The following is an 18,343-nucleotide window of genomic DNA, read 5'->3' as shown; positions in this document are numbered from 1 at the left end:
GGTTTAATTCACTAATTCCATTATCCTTGTTTTGCTTTTCTTTTTGTTCATCTTATATTCTCCTTTCAAGACACTGTGCTTTCGGTTCAACTGCTCTTACAGGTCCTTTGCTAATGGAATTGCCATCAGCAGACCTCAGTTTTTATTCCTTCTCCTTAGGTTTTAATTCATACTCGAACTTTTTCTTTTGTATCCTTTACTCCATGCTCAGTATATAGATATATCGGGAACAGGCTACTACTCTCTCCCTTCTTCCGCCCCCCCCCCCCCCCCCATCTCACTCCCTTTCATGACCTTAATTATTATTAGTGCCGTATGGTTTCTGTACATGTTGGGAGTAGCCTTTTGCTCCCTGTTTGAAGTCTGCCACCTTCAGAATTTGGTAATGTATTCCAGTCAACATTGTCAAAAGCTTCCTCTAAGTCTACAGATTCTAAAAATGTAGGTTTGTCTATCTTCTAAACGAAGTCGTAAGGTCAGTGTTGCCTCGCGTCTTCCAACATTTCTACAGAATCCAAACTGATCTTCCCTGTGTGGTCGGTTTCCACCAGTTTTTCCATTTGTGTGTAAAGAATGTGCATTAGTATTTTGCAGCTGATAATTTGGTAATTTTCACACCTGTCAACACTTGATTTCTTTTGGTTTGGAGTTATATTCTTCTTGAAGTCTGAGGGTATTTTGCCTGTCCTCCATCTTGCACACCAGATGGTGGTTTTGTTAGGGCTGGCTCTCCCAAGGCTATCAGTAGTTCTAATAGAATGTTGTAAACTCCCGGGGCTACATTTCAGCTTAGTTTTTTCGGTGCTTTGTCAGATTCTTCATGCAGTACATCTCCCTTTTCACCTTCACCTACTTCCTCTACCATTTCCATAATATTACCGTCAAGGACATCTCCCTTGTATAGACCCTCTGTATACTCCTTCCACCTTTCTGCTTTTCTGTCTGTGCTTCCCATCTGAGTTCTTGATATTCATACTTCCCCAAATATCTCTAATTTTCTGTTAGGCAGTATCTATCATGCCTCTAGCCATCCCTGCTTAGCCATTTTGCACATCCTGCTGATCTCATTTTTTAGGCGTTTGTATTCAGTTTTGTCTGTTTCATTTACTGCATTTTTGAATTTTCTCCTTTCATCAAATTCATTCTCTTCTGTAACCCAAGGATTTCTACTAGCCCTAGTAGTTGTAACTACTTGATCCTCTGCTCCCTTCACTATTTTGTCTCTCAAAGCTACCCATTCTACTGTATTTCTTTCCCCATTCTTGTCAATTGTTCCCTAATGCCCTCTCTGAAACACTCTACGGGTCAGAGGAAGCATCAGATTCCACCCGTCTGCTTTGACATGTGATGTAAGGGTGTTGTGGTGTGTGACGTAATTATGGCTCAGTGCTTGAGTTGGTTGTGTTTGTAGATGTCGCATTGTTGTTTCATGGTGCCTTTGTGTGGGTGGGTGGGTGGTGTTTTCATTAGGTGTTACTGGTTTGTTGTTTGTACTGTGGCAAGACGTTCAATATGTGTGTATATTTGGGGGGGGGGGCGCTTGCCGATCTAGTTTTCAGTGTGGGAATTTTCTGGTTGAAAGTACATGGTTTTTTTGTCTATTCTTCTCGAGTTGTTTTGTGTATTTATGGTGTATTAATGTTTTAATTTATGTACGGAGGTTTGATTTGTGGATCTTTGAGGTTTTGATTTTATTTCTCGTAGTTGTAGGTGCTGATTTTTTTATATCAACAATTATGGTTGACCTATGTGGGTCACTTGAAATGACAGATTCCTGTTTTTGTAATTGTAGGTGTTGGTGTTTTGGTATCATCATTTGTGGTTGACGTATATTGGTCAAGGGAAATGTCAGATTCCAATTTTCATTGCTTTAGTTGTAGGTATTGATGTTTTGGTATCTTCGCCTGTATAGGTCAAGGGAAGTATCTGATTCCTGCTCATTTTTGTTGTAGTGGAATGTAGTAATTTTTTTCTTTTTGTTTATCATTTTATCTTTTGGGATCATGGTGTGTTCTTTTTACTGTTATATTTAGCTTGCACTCACCCTAAAACCCACAGGTTCCTGTGGTTGTCCCCTTAGTTTGATAGTACTTTTGGGGAAATGTAATTGTCTTATTTATATGTATTTTCGTGTTTGTTGCTGTGTGTATGTAGTGGCATCATAGGCGCCACATTGGAGACTCTTGGAATAGCTATTTCTGCCAGGTTCATGACGTAATGGGTCAACGCAGATAGGTGGAATTGCTCTTCTATAATATCCCCTCTAAAACCTCTTGTTCTTTCAGTTAATCCAGGCCTCATCTCAGACCTTAAATTTCTGACTTTTTGAAGTTTTAGTTTTTATGTACAAATAATAATTGTGGCCAGCGTCCACATCTGCCCCTGGAAATGTTTTAAAATTTAGAACTTGGTTGCTAGATCTGTCTTACCATTATATAATCTATCTGAAACCTTCCCGTGTTTCCCGGCCAGTTACAGCTACTACTGCGAATATTTCATTGTGTGTGTGTGTGGGGGGGGGGGGGGGGGGCAGCAGTGGCAGTATCACACTATAGCTCACTTGCTGAGAGTTCTGCTGGTTATTTGCAGATAGTATTCTGGAGCCTACACGTGATACAATGTATCATAGTTTACTCACAACCAGAATGCCTTTATTATCGAGCTGTAGGTTGTAAATGGATCATCTTCTGTGGCATAGCATCATTGTAAATTGAAATAAATGAATGTTTTTAAAGATAGAGCTGGACATTGTGTAACATTTTTGTCGCTTGTATTAAACCATCTGTTCATTCCAATTCTTTCAGTACATATTTTCATTCTTAGTGTGTATGAGATTTTTAGGATTGTTTTTCATTCTGAGCAATTTTTATTTTTTGGTTTTGTTTGTGGGTTTGGATTTTATGTATTCCTATCAATATGGAAGACATAGGGTGGGGTTTGTCAACTGCAATATGGAATACGAATTTTACAGTTGAAGTTTTTTCACCTATGCTAGTATCTTATTCTTTAGTTGACCTAAATAAACTGAAATACGGGATACAAATTTAACTGTTGGAGGTTATTTCACTGTTACTGGTACCACTATGATAATTTTCATCCGATACTATTAGTATCAAAGGTGGAAAAAAATTCATACCACTTACTTCAGCTTAGCTGTTTAGGTCAGTTGAAGTGTGAGATACAGATTTTATGTATATCGCTTTTTTTTGCACTCGTGGTTTTCAACTGAGGCACAGGATGCCAATGTTACTTAGATTTTTTTGTCTTCACTAGCATTAGCAACCTGGGATACAGATTTTACGTATGTCGATATTTTCACTTCTGCCTGAACTAGTATCAGCTGAAGAATAGGTTGCTAGTAGTAGCAGAGGCGAAAAAAGCAACACCTGTAAAATTTGAATCCCATGCTCCAGTTGACCTACATAGGATACTAGTGCTAGCAAAGGCAAGAAAAAGTTGCAACGTGTCTAATTTGATACCGTACTGCAGTTACCGTATGAAGATCAGCTCAAGTTCGGGATGCAACTCATACGTCGACAGAGGTTAACGTTACTTGTCTTTTTCCGTTTTTGTGCTAGTATCTCTTTCAGTTGAGTTATGTAGGTCAACTGAAGAATAGGATACTATAGGTTCGTTTGAGTAGTTGCCATTGGGCTCGTGCGCATGCGCAGAGCTGAATTCGCGTAAGAGCAGTGCCTTCCTCCCTCTTCTGGCTCCTTGAAGTGTGGCTGTTTGCCGTATGAGCGGTAGCAGCAAGTAGCCAGATGCTGCCGCACCCTTGCTGCCAGATTTGAGCATGTGCAGTGTTTTATAGTTGGGGGGGGGGGAGGGGGGTCCTTTCCCATGTCAAACAAAATAAAAACAGGTTTCTGTGGCTGGGAGCCATAAAGTGAATTAATATACATTCTCATAACCATGAAAGACCAAAATAAGTCAGTAGTTCCAATTTTCTGATTTTATATTATTTCCACAACATTAGCAATCAACCATTAATGTCTTAAAGAAGCTATTTCTGTTTTATAGATGAATTTGCTTCTACTTTTTTTTCCGCTGAGGCAGTTAATTTGAAACGAAGTGTTTCATTCCACACTATTGGCTACTTTCAACCTCGTTCAATTTCAAGTGGAAATTTTCATTTTCTGGGATGAATGACATTATACCGTAAAAAGAACCAAACATGAGAATACAGTACTGGACCTCCAAGAAAATTGGTATCGCGAAAACCACATGAAAAGCTGAATATCAGGTACTTCAGAGTGCATCTGGACATAGAAACGTGTAATTAGAGTGGAATGAAGCATTTTAATATGGTTTATGAAATTCCGATTTTGCTGGAGTAGACTCGGAAGTCCTGTTTCTTTTGTGACACTGTAAGATCTCTTAATGCTATATACATACGAACACGGTAAACATTGACTTGAAGCTGACTAAGAAGGCAAATTTGGTCAGTAGTTTTGAACTAAATATTTTGTTTCAAATATAATGACAGCTGTAGCAGAACTGTACAAATCTGCCTTCTGTGAAAGGGTATTTGATCACGAGGCACTTGTCTAGTACTTCCTCTAGGCCTGAAGTTTTCTTAATTTGTGTTTGTCTTAAATTTTTAGAATGCTATTCTATGCTAAATTGTAGACTGGCAGCATATTGTGTTCTATTGTTTTAACTCCCCACATGGCTTCATATTTATTTCTACAGTAGAATATAAACTGCAAGTTGTACAGTTCCTTTGCCTCACAGACAACCATGTTAATTTTTTTACGCATTTTGAAATAGTCATGAAATTTATTGTCCATTATTGTGGTGTAAGCTAAACAAGAAACTTTTTTTCAAGAATTTTGTATTCAGTCCTATTAGCTTTTTTCAGTGCTGTGTAGATGTAATCCTGTCGGAAGTGCTACATAACAATATTGCAGAGTACGAATTAAAAATCTGTCAGTCAACCTATAGACAGACAATATGTATATGTGCTGATGGAGGTGTGTGTGTGTGTGTGTTTGTTTGTTTTATTGTCTCTATCAACATACCAACACTTTGGTTTAGTGAGTTACAGCATCTTTGGAGTAACTTACCAAATGAGTGTTGGTATGTTGATAGACAATAAACACACACACACACACACACACACACAAATTTATTTCAAGCTTTCGCAACCCAAGGTTGCTATATCAGGAAAGAGGGAAAGACGAAAGGGTGTGGGTTTTAAGGGAGAGGGTAAGGAGTCATTCCAATCCCAGGAGCGGAAAGACTTACCTTAGGGGGGAAAAGGACAAGTATGCGCTCAGGCACATGCATAAATATTGATCTGCACATATACAGACACCGGCAGACAAATGTAAATGCAAAGAGGTTGGGCAGAAATCACTCGAGGCGGAAGTACAGAGGCAAAGATGTTGTTGAATGCAGGTGAGGTATGAGGGGCGGCAACTAGAAATTAGCGGAGGTTTAGGCCTGGTGGATTACGGGAAGAGAGAATAAATTGAAGGGCAAGTTCTCATCTATGGAGTTCTGATAGGTTGGTGTCTGTGGGAAGTATCCAGATAACCCGGACGGTGTAACACTGTGCCAAGATGTGCTGCTGTGCACAGAGGCGTGTTTAGCCACAGGGTGATCCTCATTACCAACAAACACTGTCTGCCTGTGTCCATTCATGCGAATTGACAGTTTGTTGCTGGTCATTCCCACATAGAAGGCTTCAGTGTTGGCATGTCAGTTGGTAAATCATGTGGGTGCTTTCGCATGTGGCTCTGCCTTTGATCGTGTACACCTTCCGGGTTACAGGACTGGAGTAGGTGGTGGTGGGAGGGTGCATGGGACAGGTTTTACACCGGGGGGTGGTTACAAGGGTAGGAGCCAGAGGGTAGGGAGGATGATTTGGGGATTTCATAGGGATGAACCCAGAGGTTACAAAGGTTACATGGACGGTGGAAAGACAATCTTGGTGGAATGGGGAGGATTTCATGAAGGATGGATCTATTAACTTCCCCAGATAAAGTGATGCACTCACTGGTGGGGTGTGTGGTTCTCTTGAACATATTAGTTGTTGCTATTGTGATATTGGTATATGTAATGATACCTGACAAAAGTGAGTTACCTGTAACTTTAAAAATTTCATTCCATTCTGGGTTGTGTTATTAAAGATTGGCAGACACGGATGTTAAGTTTATTGCCAACTAGCTTGTGTATCAGGTGAGATAGAGAATTCTCCTCTCCAGTACCAGTTAGTGGCAGTGCTTTGTAGACATCCCAAATCCCTTATATAGTTAGTTTCTGATGTGCTGTGTATGTTTCGCAGGAATCAAATTATTCCACAGGGACTTGTCTAACATCTAATAAAACTGATGTGTATTAATTGTGCAATTTATTTGTAACATAAATTGCATTATAAATGTAATTTCCAAATGTGTGTTCTGTATATCTTACCAAGGTGGAAACCCTTCTGAGGTGACAACAATAGTGAGCATATACCGAGGCAACAAGTCACGGGATACCTCGTAATATTGTTTTGGACCTTTTGCCAAGCACAGCGCAGCAACTCAATGTGGTGTGGAATAAACAACTTGTTGGAAGTCCCTTGTAGAAATATTGAGCTGTGCTGCCTCTATTGCTCTCCATAATTGTGAAAATATTCCTGGTGCATCATTTTGTGCTGGAACTGACTGCCCTATTAGATCCCTTAAATGTTACATGGGATTTACATTGGGCAGTCTGGGTGGCCACATCATTAATGTGAATTATCTGCAACATTCTTCAAACAATTGCTAACAGTTGTGTCCCTGTGACATGGCACATTATCATTCATAAAAATCCATCATTGTTCAGGACCATTGTCCTTGAGTGGCTGTAAATGGTCTTAAGATAGCCGAAAATAACCTTTCCCAGTATGTGATCAGTTCCATGTAATGTACACATAGCCCCCACCATTATGGAGCCATCACCAAGTTGCGCAGTGCCTTATTAACAACTGTGGCTTCGTAGGCTCTGTACCACGCTAGAATTCCGCCGTCTGAAATTGGGATTCGTCTGACCTTGCCGTGGTTTTTCCAGTCATCGAGCGTCCAAACGATACGATCACAAGGATAGGACAGGCACCGGAAGCGATGTACTGTTAGCAGAGGCACTCGCATTGGTAGTCTGCTTCCATAGTGTATTTCACCTCACTGTCCTAACAGATACATTCATTGTATTTCCCACATTGGCTTCTGCGGTTATTTCACACATTGTTGCTTGCCTGTTACCACTGACAACCCTTTGCCAGTGCCGCAGCAGTGTTGCCCGTGGTGAGATGTAACAGTTGGAATTTGGTATTCTCGGCAGACTCTCGACATTTTGGATCTTGGAATAATGAACTGTGTAATGCTTTCCGAAATTGAATGTGCCGTACATCGACCTGCAACTACCATTCCGCATGGGAAGTTTAATTCCAGTCGTGTGGCCATAATCACTTAAGAAACCTTTTCAACTGACTACAAATGACAGCTCTGCCTCCTTTATTCCTTGTGTACTTGATACTACCACCATCAGTATATGTGCACATTGCTATACCATGACTGTTGTCATCTCAGTGTACAGTAATAAGTTAAGCTAATCATAGTCCTATTAATGCACTAAATATGGCAACTTCCTTTCACTTCATGCTTAATGCTATTCCCAGTACGCCAACTAAATTCGAATGAATGGATTTTAACAGAGCTTCTTGTCAGGTTTGTCCCCCTGTGGGTCTGGGGGTTAGAATAGCCCTGCGGTATTCCTGCCTGTTGTGATAGGCGACCAAAAGCAATCTCACATGTTTTGGGTCAGTTTTGATAAAAAATCATCCTCTGCCCAGTCACGGTCTTTACTCGCTTGTGACAAGTTGGGGATGTTTCAGTTACAATCGTGCTCCATAAGACCTTAAATATGATCCAGGTTATTATGTTCCACAGGGACCTTCTTTTGCAGTCTGATGACGAGCTGCACGCCAATTTAGGGTGGTGAGATGTTAATTTCATCTGCCACGTTCATCGAGGTCCGAGGGATAATCAGGTTGCCACCGGTGCCTTCATCTCGGCCTTCGAGGGTGATACATTGCCTGAGGAGGTCAAGGTGACGGTCTACCACTGTGACGTCAAGCTCTATATCCCTCACCTGATGCGGTGCTTTAAGGGCTGCCGTATGTCTTCCTGCTGTACTTCCAGTGTCACATGTCGAGATTTCGAACACCCATCACATCCATATACTCAGTGTGCCCTGCCTCCCATCTGTGTCAACTGCAGAGAGCATCATTCACCTTGCTCACTAGGCTGCAGGATTTTACAGAAAGAGGGGAAAATCATGTAATAAAAGACCCTGGACTGACTGACCGACATCGAGGCTAAGAGGAAATACGAACGACTCCATCTTGTGCAAATGACTCCGTCTTATGCCGCCCCTATGACAACAGTGGTAGTCCCATCAAGTTCAGCGAATTCCAGTCGGCACCCAGAGCCGTAACACTACATCTGCCTCTTAACCTGAGGGGCACTACGCTCTGTTGCTCCTGCGCCACCTACTTCAGGAACAACATCCCCCACCCATCGGGGTTGTCCATGCCCTCTTCTAAGCTGGAGAAGCGTCAAACTTCTTTGGCTCATCTTGCTCAGGAGGAGTCTCTTGGGTCCCTCTCTTCCCAGGTTTACACCAGTGAGAAGGATGATGCCTGCCTGTGGTGTAAGTGCCCACAAGCAGCTGGTTGTGGGGCTTCACGATCCTCCTCAGTCCCAGAGACTGAGGAAACCCAAGGAGCAGTGAGAAATGTCCAAGAAGATGACCTCTAAGACGAAGGAACTTACGGTGGGCCCACCCCACCGCAATGTACGAGCTCTGCCGAGATTCTGGTATCTACTGAGGACCTAGATCTCGCAGGACCCTCAGACACCGTGAAAGTCGATCATATGGGAACTCAGTTGGTGGCAGCGGGTGATCCAGCGGTGTAACCTACCACCTCGATCTCTTGACGCTGTTTTCCTCCGTGGACAATGTCATCCTCCAGTCGAACTGCAGCAGTTTTTTCCACTACCTTGCTGAGCTCCGACAATTTCTCAGCCTTCACCCTTTCTTCTGCATTTCTCTCCAGGAAACTGGGTTTCCGGTGATGCAAAACCCCGTCCTCCGTGGCTATTTGGGTTATTATAACAATCCAGCAGTTTATGAGAGGGTATCTGGTGGAGTCTGAGACTACGTCCTTAACACTCTTCACAGTGGGTGTGTCCCTCTTCAGACACCTTTAGAGTCTGTCGCTGTTTGGGTTTTGATGCCTCAGGCTGTTAACTGTCTGCAGTCTCTATCTTCCGCCGGATGGTGATGACCCGCAGCGTGTATTGGCTGCGGTGATAGCCCAATTGCCGCCACCTTTTCTGTTATTGGGGGGGACTTAAACCCCCCTTAACCTTTTGTTGGGTGGATTGGTGGCAACAGGCAGAGGCACTGTCACTGAGAAAGTGTTGGCACAGCTCAACCTTTCTCTATTAATGATGCCTCCACACATTTCAGTGTGGCACACGGCATGTACTCGGCCATCGACCTTTGTCTACAGCCCCAGCCTTCTACCGTTTGTCCATTGGAGTGTGCGTGACAACTTGTGCGGTAGTGACCACTTTCCAATCTTTCTGTCACTGCCCCAGCGCCACTCACCTCGGCGCCTCCCCAGATGGGCTTTGAATAAGGCTGACTGGGACTGGTTCACCTGCATTGCCACTCTTGAGCCTTTTTCTCGTAGTGACATTGATGCGGTGGTTCTCACGATCGCCACCGGCATCGTTTCTGTCACGGAATGTGCAATCCCCTGTTCTTACTCTCGGGATCATTCTGAACGATGCTCATAACCGTCTGGCTGCAGTGTTTTCACTGCCGAGCTGGTCGCCATCTCTCGCGCCCTAGAGTATATCCGCTCCTGTTCAGGTGAGTCCTTAGTTACCTGTAGTAACTCGCTGAGTAGTTTACGAGCTATCGACCTGTGTTTCCCTCGCTCTCGACTGGTGACGGCTATCCAGGAGTCCGTCCACTCTCCCGCCCATTGCGGCCGCTCCGTGGTTTTGGTGTGGACCCCAAATTGTGTCGGCATCCCGGGTAATGAACACTAGCCAAACAGGCTGTCGGTGCACCAGCTTTGGAGATTAGCCTTTCGGAGTGTGATCTCCGTTCACTTTTGCAGCATAAGGTTCTCGGTACCTGGGCTGATGAGTGGCGCACCCTGCCTTCACTCGGCAAACTTCGGATTGTCGAGCAGACTACCGGTGGGTGGCACTCTTCCTCCGGGTCTCTCGCAAGGACTGTTGTGCTCTGTCGGCTGCGCATTGGCTACACCTGGATGATGCACGGTTATTTATTGTGACGCGAGGACCCACCTCTGTCGCTATGGTTCAGCATTGACAGTGGTCGATATTTTGTTGGACTGTCCACATATAACTGTGCTCAGGCACACATTTGCACTGCCTGATGTGCTCCCTGCACTTCTAACGAATGATGCTGTCATGGCAGGCTTAGTTTCGAGTTTTATTTGTGCAGGGGTTTTTTATCACTCAATCAAAGGGTTTCTCTCTTTTGTTGTTTCTCACCTTTGGCTTATGCTTTTAGATTGGGCTTTTTAGTTCTTGGTGGTTGGCTTTTCCCTTTTTTTTTGTTTATGTGGTTGGCCAACTACTGTAACACGCTGTGTGTTTTTAATTCCTATTTTCTGGTCGTTGTCTGTTTTCTTGTTCTGTCATCCCTTGTCATCTCTGTTGCTTGTTTTTGTTCCTTGTGGGTGTTTCATTATTGTGGAAAAAGGGACCGATGACCTTTGTAGTCTGGTCCCTTCAACCACCACAAACCAACCATCTTGACAGGCTTGTGTTGACTCCAGTTCATTGTAGATCTCACGTTATATCTGTTACCGTGACAAAGATTTTGTTAACTCCCAAACAACTTTGGGGGGGGAGGGGGTGTCGTTTCTGATTAAATCCTTGACGTATGGACTCTAGTTTAATGTAACATTTAGTTTGCATGTCAAACCATTGTGAATAGGTGTCACAATACATAGTGCACACAGTCAGCTGCACTTATCTTGTGAGGTAGTGTATTGTTCCCTGTGGAGAATCCTGCATGAATGCCATACGCACACAGCTACGTTTCTGTTTGATGAATGGGTGTGTTGTATCCCAGGCTATTTTCTCAAAATCTCTTTGAAAAATATATATAGCTGGGTGTCAATGCAGGATATGACGTCCTGTCAGTTATGCCACGAGTCATTAACAACAGAGATAGCTTAAGGTTATTTCTAGGAACCTCCACAACATTTTAAATAAACTATGAACACCATTAGAGCCAACACAGTTACAACTCTCTATTTATCTATTGTAATTTTGAGACTACATGTGGGTAGTACGTGCCTTGTGTCAAAAGTAAAATTAATGCATCTGCATTTGCCAGTTCATTATTGGTACCAATGCTTGCTACTATGTTGAAGTAATTGTTAGTTCGCTGGTCCGTGATGGAATTTTCATTGCTGTCGGCAGAGCTTTTATCTCGGTCAGATTGTTGTATCACTGCTTTTGTTTCTTGTTTAAGAATGATCTGAACTGCTCATGCCTAAAGCCTGGAGTATTATAGATATTGAGTATAATGTAAACATTTCGCTTTTTTAAAGTAAGGCTGGAGGATTTTTTATATTTGTGGTGGCAGTGGACTTTCCTCAAAACTACAGCTTGTTCTCTAGCTCGGATATCACTGAGACCTGCGCAACCTACTTTCTGTCTTTAATTGTATTTGTTTATAGGTGCTGAAGGTAAAGTGGTGAAATTGAAGTGTTTGTTCTAAACAAACTCGAATTGGCATTATCGAGTTGTTAAATTACTGTATCAGAAACTGGGCAGCTTTTAATTTGTCGTTTTTACCTCCCAATTTCAGTTGCTAAATATGGCCAGTAACAGAGGCAGTTTGGTTCACGCTATGTCCGAGCTCCTGAGGGGGGGCACGGGTGCCGACGTTACGCTGTGTGTCCGAGATGGTGAAATAGAGGCGCACAGCTTAATACTCGCCGCCAGGAGCCCGGTCTTCGCAGCTATGTTACTGCAGCACGACACGGAGGAAGCTGCCAGTGGCCGTGTCCAGATACCGGACGTAGAGGCTGCCACTATGCGGCAGCTCGTCCGCTACGTGTACACGGACGAGGTGCCGGAGGGGAAAGAATCTGCGGCAGAGCTACTCTCGGCTGCAGACAAATACGGCCTCCTCCTGCTGAAGGAGGCTTGCGAGGACCGGTTGCTGCAGAATTTGTGTCTAGAAAATGTGGCGGAGTGTGCGGTGCTGGCTTCGCAGCACTGTTGCTCGCGCCTGCTCGGTGCCGCCGTCGAGGTGATCTCCCGGGACCCTACGGAGGCCCGCAAGACGGAGGGCTGGCGAGAGGGAGTGGCCTGCTGCCCGCAACTGATGACGCAAATCTCGGAGTTGGTTGAAGCGAAAATCAGGTTAGCTGGAATTCTAATTTCGTTTGTCTTTGTAAGTAGCACCTACAAAGTAGTGAGCCTTCTCTTGACACTTCCCAAAGGAATGGTTGGAGGTATGTATTTCACTAGTGTAAATCTCGCATATTCCACACGATCTGCACTTGGGACTATCAGTGTGTGTATTCTGTAAGGAGACACTCCGTAAGCATTTTTCTGCTCTGAAGATATGATGGAACTTTCACATCCTTCTGCTGTATTTTTGAAGGCAGTGTTGCAGTTTACAATCAGTTGCGGAGAAAATTTAGTGCAGATTTGGGACATAAATGTATACTTGCCTAGTTAGACCCAAAAAAATTTAGCAGAATTGTGCTTCGTTATATACAGTAATATTCTTAACCTGACTGCTGTGAGTGCTATGTATATTTTGCATGTGCGCTTTTCTCCATTTTTGTTTTAACTGAATGTAGTGATTTAAAATGTTACATTTGTCATAGAAAACCTTGTATACAAATGCAGTATACTGTGCTGGAATTAAATTTTGGATGACATTAGCTCAAATGAGCAGTTGGCTAAAAGGTTTACAGGGCTGGATATTTCAATATAAAAAATACTTCCATATAAGATAGGCTTCAGAATAACATGTTCCCATCTACCACAATTGCTGCTGTATACAAACCACTTGCTTGATATGTTGCCAGGAGAAGTGCGTGCTGTGGGTGAATACACCAAATAGTTCTTCCTGCTCATCTTTCGCTTACTTTTTGCTGTGCTTCTTACTTAAATCTCTCAAAAGGTGCTCTAATACTGTGCACTGCCAAGTAATTTTCAAGAAACAGCGGGAAAGTTTCACGATCCTGTCGAATACCGTAGGACGTTGCTAGTTATCGGGCAGCAGTATTTTGAAAATTAGAGGTGGTGGCAGCCAACAGTCTTGATATTCATTTCTTTCTTCTGGGCTTTTATTTAACAAATGTCTTCTTTTGTTATGATGCACATTTGTTTCGAAGGGAAAAAATATTATACCAATAATCATTGTGGTATATTTGGAGACATCTATAGTTGACCTAATAGATCACAATGGAATGAATATTTATCTGTAAATCATGTAGTCAGGTATAACTTGAGTGTGATATGCTCAAGTGTATTGAGAGAAAAATAACTGTCACAACTATTTATTTAATCTTGATAGTTCCTCCCCACAGGTGTATTTTTATTATGTAAGTTTAAACATCTGTCACAGCAACGAGTGTTCGGTGAAAGGGTAGCGTGAAGGACTGGACTGATAAGCAGTACGAGGACACGCTGCCGTAATCGGTAGCATTAATGTAACTTGTCAGATGGCTGGCTTTCTTGTGTGGTACCTCACAGGCTAGTGAAATTTAGTGCCAGTTTCTCAAAAAAGGCTGAGCAGCACTTTGTACCAGAGCAGTAGTTGTCAGATCTGTGTATCTGTCTGGTTTCTGCTTCTTGTCAGGTCTAATTTGGTACACCACCCTCTGACGTTTTTTAGAGTTCTAAAAATGTCAAGTAATTCTGTGTAACCTCAAAATCTCCTTCCTCATCCTGGAGCAAACTTACAATCCTTAATACACATTTCTCACTGATCGTGTGGGCTTATAGCATTCAATTGGTATAGTTAATAATTTTGCGACTATCTACTGTGACAGTAAATTTATGTGGAAAGTACTCTCTCTCTGTTTTCCAGTGCCGCAAAGGACGTCGCCTTGAAGAAGTGGCTGCACGAAGCTGCAGAACGTGGAAATGTGGACGAACTCCCAGACATACTGGCACAGGGAGTGAAAATAAACTGCCGGAGTGAGAACGGTTACACGGCACTTCACAAGGCGGCGAAGGGTGGCGACGTCTTGGCCGTAAACTGGCTGTTGGAGGCGGGTGCCGATGTCAGTGCACGGAATAACTGGCAGCAGACGCCCCTCCACGTAGCAGCGGGACAGGGCAGGCAGGGTGTCGCGATGACCTTGCTGTTTTACGGGGCAGACATAGACGCGTGGGATGGCAGCGGGCAGACGGCTCTGCAGGTTGCTGCCGCGTGTGGTGAAGCGTCCGTGGTCAACCTGTTGTTGCGGCTGGGAGCGGACCGATCTGCTGCCGGATACGGTATGACGCCTCTACAACTTGCCCAGGCGTACAACAGGAAGACTGTCGTCGGTATTCTGAGTGGGATTCATCCGGTGTGAGGTGGACCTTTTGTACCATTTTCGATAAAGCAAATAAACTTCTGGTTTACTGTGAAATGTGTCATTGAATTATTCAAATATTTACCTGCTCTTCCTTCCCACTTCTCCTCATAGTGGTCCTCCTTCCGCAGGTGAGACTTCCTAAACTCCTACCATCAACTACCCTGAAATTCCCAAAAAGTAGTGTTTTACACTTACTCTACTGGCAGTAGATCAAATGTTTGACTGGCACAGGAGAACAGAGTTCTATTGAAACTGCTCCAGAGCATCAATCATTAACATTTGATCTTGACTGTTTTCCAAATACACATCATTTTCAGTGAGCTTCTGGTGTGGTATTCTTGTAAACCAGTTTCAAGAATCGTACACCACATGCTCTTCCCAGAAGCGTCCAGTACTTCTATTAACACAGCCTGAAATTTGTGTGTACTGTTAATCCAATGGTTAGTGGTGAGAATATAGGCGCCCATACTTCCGCCAACACTTCATGAACTATGGAGTTGCTGCAAACTTCAGCATATAGGACACTAACGTACTGAAATTACATCAGGTTACTGAGAATGTCCCAGGCTGCCTAGTTTGTCACTCTAATTTTGTAATGGTAAATGTAAATACCGCTGACCAAGGATACTGCTGTGGGACATTGTGACTGTGTTGCTGGAAGGTTAATCAGCAGATTGGGCATAATACATTCTTCAATTGATGATTATATTTACCAGGAGATGAGTTATGGCCAACCGCAAACAATTCAGTTACTGGAAATCACAAATGTCATGAAATTTACTCACAGACTGTAGAGAAGTTGCAAAATGTGTATCAGTTTGCCAACTTGCTTAACATACTAAATGCATTTACACAACAGAATAAAGAGTGGAAGGTAATACCGAAGATAACATGTCAAATTTAAGAGCTGTTATAATGATATGATTCTAAAGATTGTAAATCATAATGCAGATCTCAATGTTTCATTGCTCGTGAGGCTCTGACACGAGCAGGACCTGGTACTCCTGGAAATATTTCCCATCGGACAACTAAATCAGTGATTATGAATGTTTAAATTTTTTGGTGAACTGGAGTCATTGCAACACCACATTATGCACTTGGAGACATCCTTAATTTCACTGAATCTGACAGTTTGATCAATTGAAATGAGGACCATATGAATTGAATGCAATTTTAACCCTTACATGAAACATCTCTTAAATGTAAGTAGAAAGATGAGATGTCTCACAGACCTTGTAATATTTTCATCAGGTAACTACAGTAGCTGAATAGTAAACTATTTAATCTTAAGAGCAGATGAAATCCTATTTAGCTCTTACAACACGATTGCCACAAGTTCTGTAAATCAGGAAATTTCAAATGTGTCATGGAAATTTGAAGAAAAAAGGAAAACCTCATCTTCGTCTCAGTAGATGAAATTGTTTGTTCACTGAGATGTCATGCATTGTCACTGGCTAGGTGCTGCTTTCTTACCCCCTCATTCTTACAGCTTCTCCCCTTCGTACCCATTCCCTCAGGAAGCAGTTGGAGCTGCCACCATTTACTGCTAGCTTAGCAGCTGCCAATGAGAGGCAGGCGGGCACGAGTAGTGGTTTGTCTCGATCTGATTCTCAGAGACTGTTGACACGGCGGCCAGAGATGGTAATGTGTGCGTGAGTTGGCCGAGTAATTGTGTGTACGCGCTCATTTCCTGACACGAGCTATGGCCAAAAATTCAGTTGCGAGAGTGGGGTTGTCCTTCCTACGTGCCCGTCTGCAGCTCAGTGGCTGTCTTCACAGTGAGTTGCTACCTCTCCTCACTGGTACTGATTCTGAGTATTTGCTCCAGTTATCTGTTGCACGGATTCAGCACTGCGGTCTCATTTCATCGACACGGAGTCTGTGACACAGGAATAACTGGCTAAACGAGTGGACTTCTGCAACGGGCCAAAGCTGCTGGTCATTTCTGAGGGTATCTGTAACAGATTAGGACTGCCGATACAAAGCGTGTCATTTCCCACTAACGTGTGAGCCCTGCCCGTCGGGTCTAGTCTCGCTGATCCGGCCCCAGGTCCGGGTCTGTGTGTGGCATAATGGAGCAGATTTACACGGTTTATCCGTGGACCTAGCACTGGGGCTCCTCGGTGGGTGAGAGGCCACACACGATGGGTTTCAGGAATTGACTCTCACAAGTACTTTGTACATTGCAGTGTTTCTTAGACTTTTTATACTAGTATATTTTGGCACCACAAAAGTAGTTTAGAAAGTATCAACGATAAGAAAATTGTGTTAGTCACTGGTGGTTTGTATGTTATTGAGTCAGATATCTTGAAGAAAGATTACACAATACCTCTAAACTGACATGACACTGTGGTAATAACTGACAATAATGAGCCTAGTAGAACCAACATCTTACAGGTGTAGTGTTGGTTTACACAATTCTTCCACACTTTACACTTCTTTCTAGACACCCACATTTTTCTGAGGTTATTTCTGAAATCAGTGAGGGTATTTTAAATCTGGCTTGCAACTCCAAGGAAATGCATATTTTTATCACCAAAGGTTTTGTTTTATTGAAATAAGTGGTTTTGATGGAACCACTTATTTTGGGTTGCTTTCTCCATCTAAAAGCAGTTCCTTACAAAAGATGTGGATGTTAGTACTTAAGATTTTTGCTCACACAGGAAAGAAATACAGACGTCCTTACATTTTTTGTGAACCTGGGTGTTTACTTACCCTTGAGACCTCAGAATGTCAGGGAAAAATCGGGTAATTTCTCTTCAGGATACTTGTGGCAAACCTGTAAAAAAAAAACTTCGTTGATCACGTGTGTGTGTGTGTGTGTGTGTGTGTGTGTGTGTGTGTGTGTGTGTGTGTAGTCACTTAGTACTGGTCTTGAAAGACTGAATATACTATGATCCCCATACATATCAGTCATATAGGGATCATATAATTGAAAAATGGCATTCAATCATTCTTCCTGCACTCCATGCAGGAATAGAATGGGAAGAAACCCAAATAACTGGTGCATTGGGATGTATCCTCTGCGGTGCTGGATGTAGGTGTAGAATTAAATGAGACTGCAGAAAGTGCAAACGTTTGTAATAATCAAATGATCTGAAAACACTAATTTGCACAACTTTTGCACAGTGGACGCACATCTTTCTACTACATTCCAGACAATTTGAGTGACCCTGTTTGGTGCATTTATGTGCTGATTTCTTTTTCTATGATGCACAGCACTTTGTACATATATTCTTTTCTGTTCTATCAGTTGATATACATGCGACATGTTGTCAGACGATTCTCCTATATTTGAGATTTGATAGGCATCTGTACCAAAATTCAACTTTTGCCTGTAGTCAAAGCATTCCTCCTTTCGAAATATTGTGTTGTGTTTTTCTTGCTGTAACACAGCAGATTTGAATGTCTTCACTTGTAATTATTTTGGCTGTAAAAGACTATCCCTGATATGAGTAATTATCTGTGGAACTGGTCGTATCAGAAAGAAATTATCACCCTGCACTAGAGTGTGTGCCAATACGAAACTTTGTGGAAGATTGCGTGGTGGACCGAAACTTGAGCTCGGGACCTTTGCCTTTGTCTGCCAGTACCTAGTCTCCTGCCTTCCAAACTTCACAGAAGCTCTCCCGTGAAACCTGCAAGAGTAGCACTCCTGAATCCAGCCAATTGACCAACTGGCACTCCCTGAAGTTGGGAAGG

The 18,343-nt window shown here is 42.9% G+C and overlaps 1 protein-coding gene across 8 annotated transcripts in view; it reads left to right on the top strand.

Moving 5' to 3' along the window:
• The window catches only part of LOC126427102 (poly [ADP-ribose] polymerase tankyrase-2-like), a 543,050-nt gene extending 528,355 nt beyond the window's left edge, over nucleotides 1–14,695 (top strand). For 3 of the 8 annotated variants that reach the window (XM_050089306.1, XM_050089307.1, XM_050089304.1), the window contains exons 2-3: nucleotides 11,902–12,461; nucleotides 14,146–14,695. In XM_050089306.1, the coding sequence (XP_049945263.1) occupies nucleotides 11,911–12,461; nucleotides 14,146–14,638 (1,044 nt within the window). In that variant the 5' untranslated portion in view covers nucleotides 11,902–11,910 and the 3' untranslated portion in view covers nucleotides 14,639–14,695. The remainder of the gene's footprint in view (nucleotides 1–11,901; nucleotides 12,462–14,145) is intronic. The other 5 variants (XM_050089311.1, XM_050089305.1, XM_050089308.1 and 2 more) reach the window with 4 other exon arrangements.
• Nucleotides 14,696–18,343: the final 3,648 nt, after the last annotated feature.

This window comes from Schistocerca serialis, chromosome 11 (genome assembly GCF_023864345.2).
Source record: "Schistocerca serialis cubense isolate TAMUIC-IGC-003099 chromosome 11, iqSchSeri2.2, whole genome shotgun sequence".
Lineage (NCBI taxonomy): Eukaryota > Metazoa > Arthropoda > Insecta > Orthoptera > Acrididae > Schistocerca > Schistocerca serialis.
Note: the sequence above shows the minus strand (reverse complement) of the source record. Positions and strands in the feature narration are given on the sequence as shown.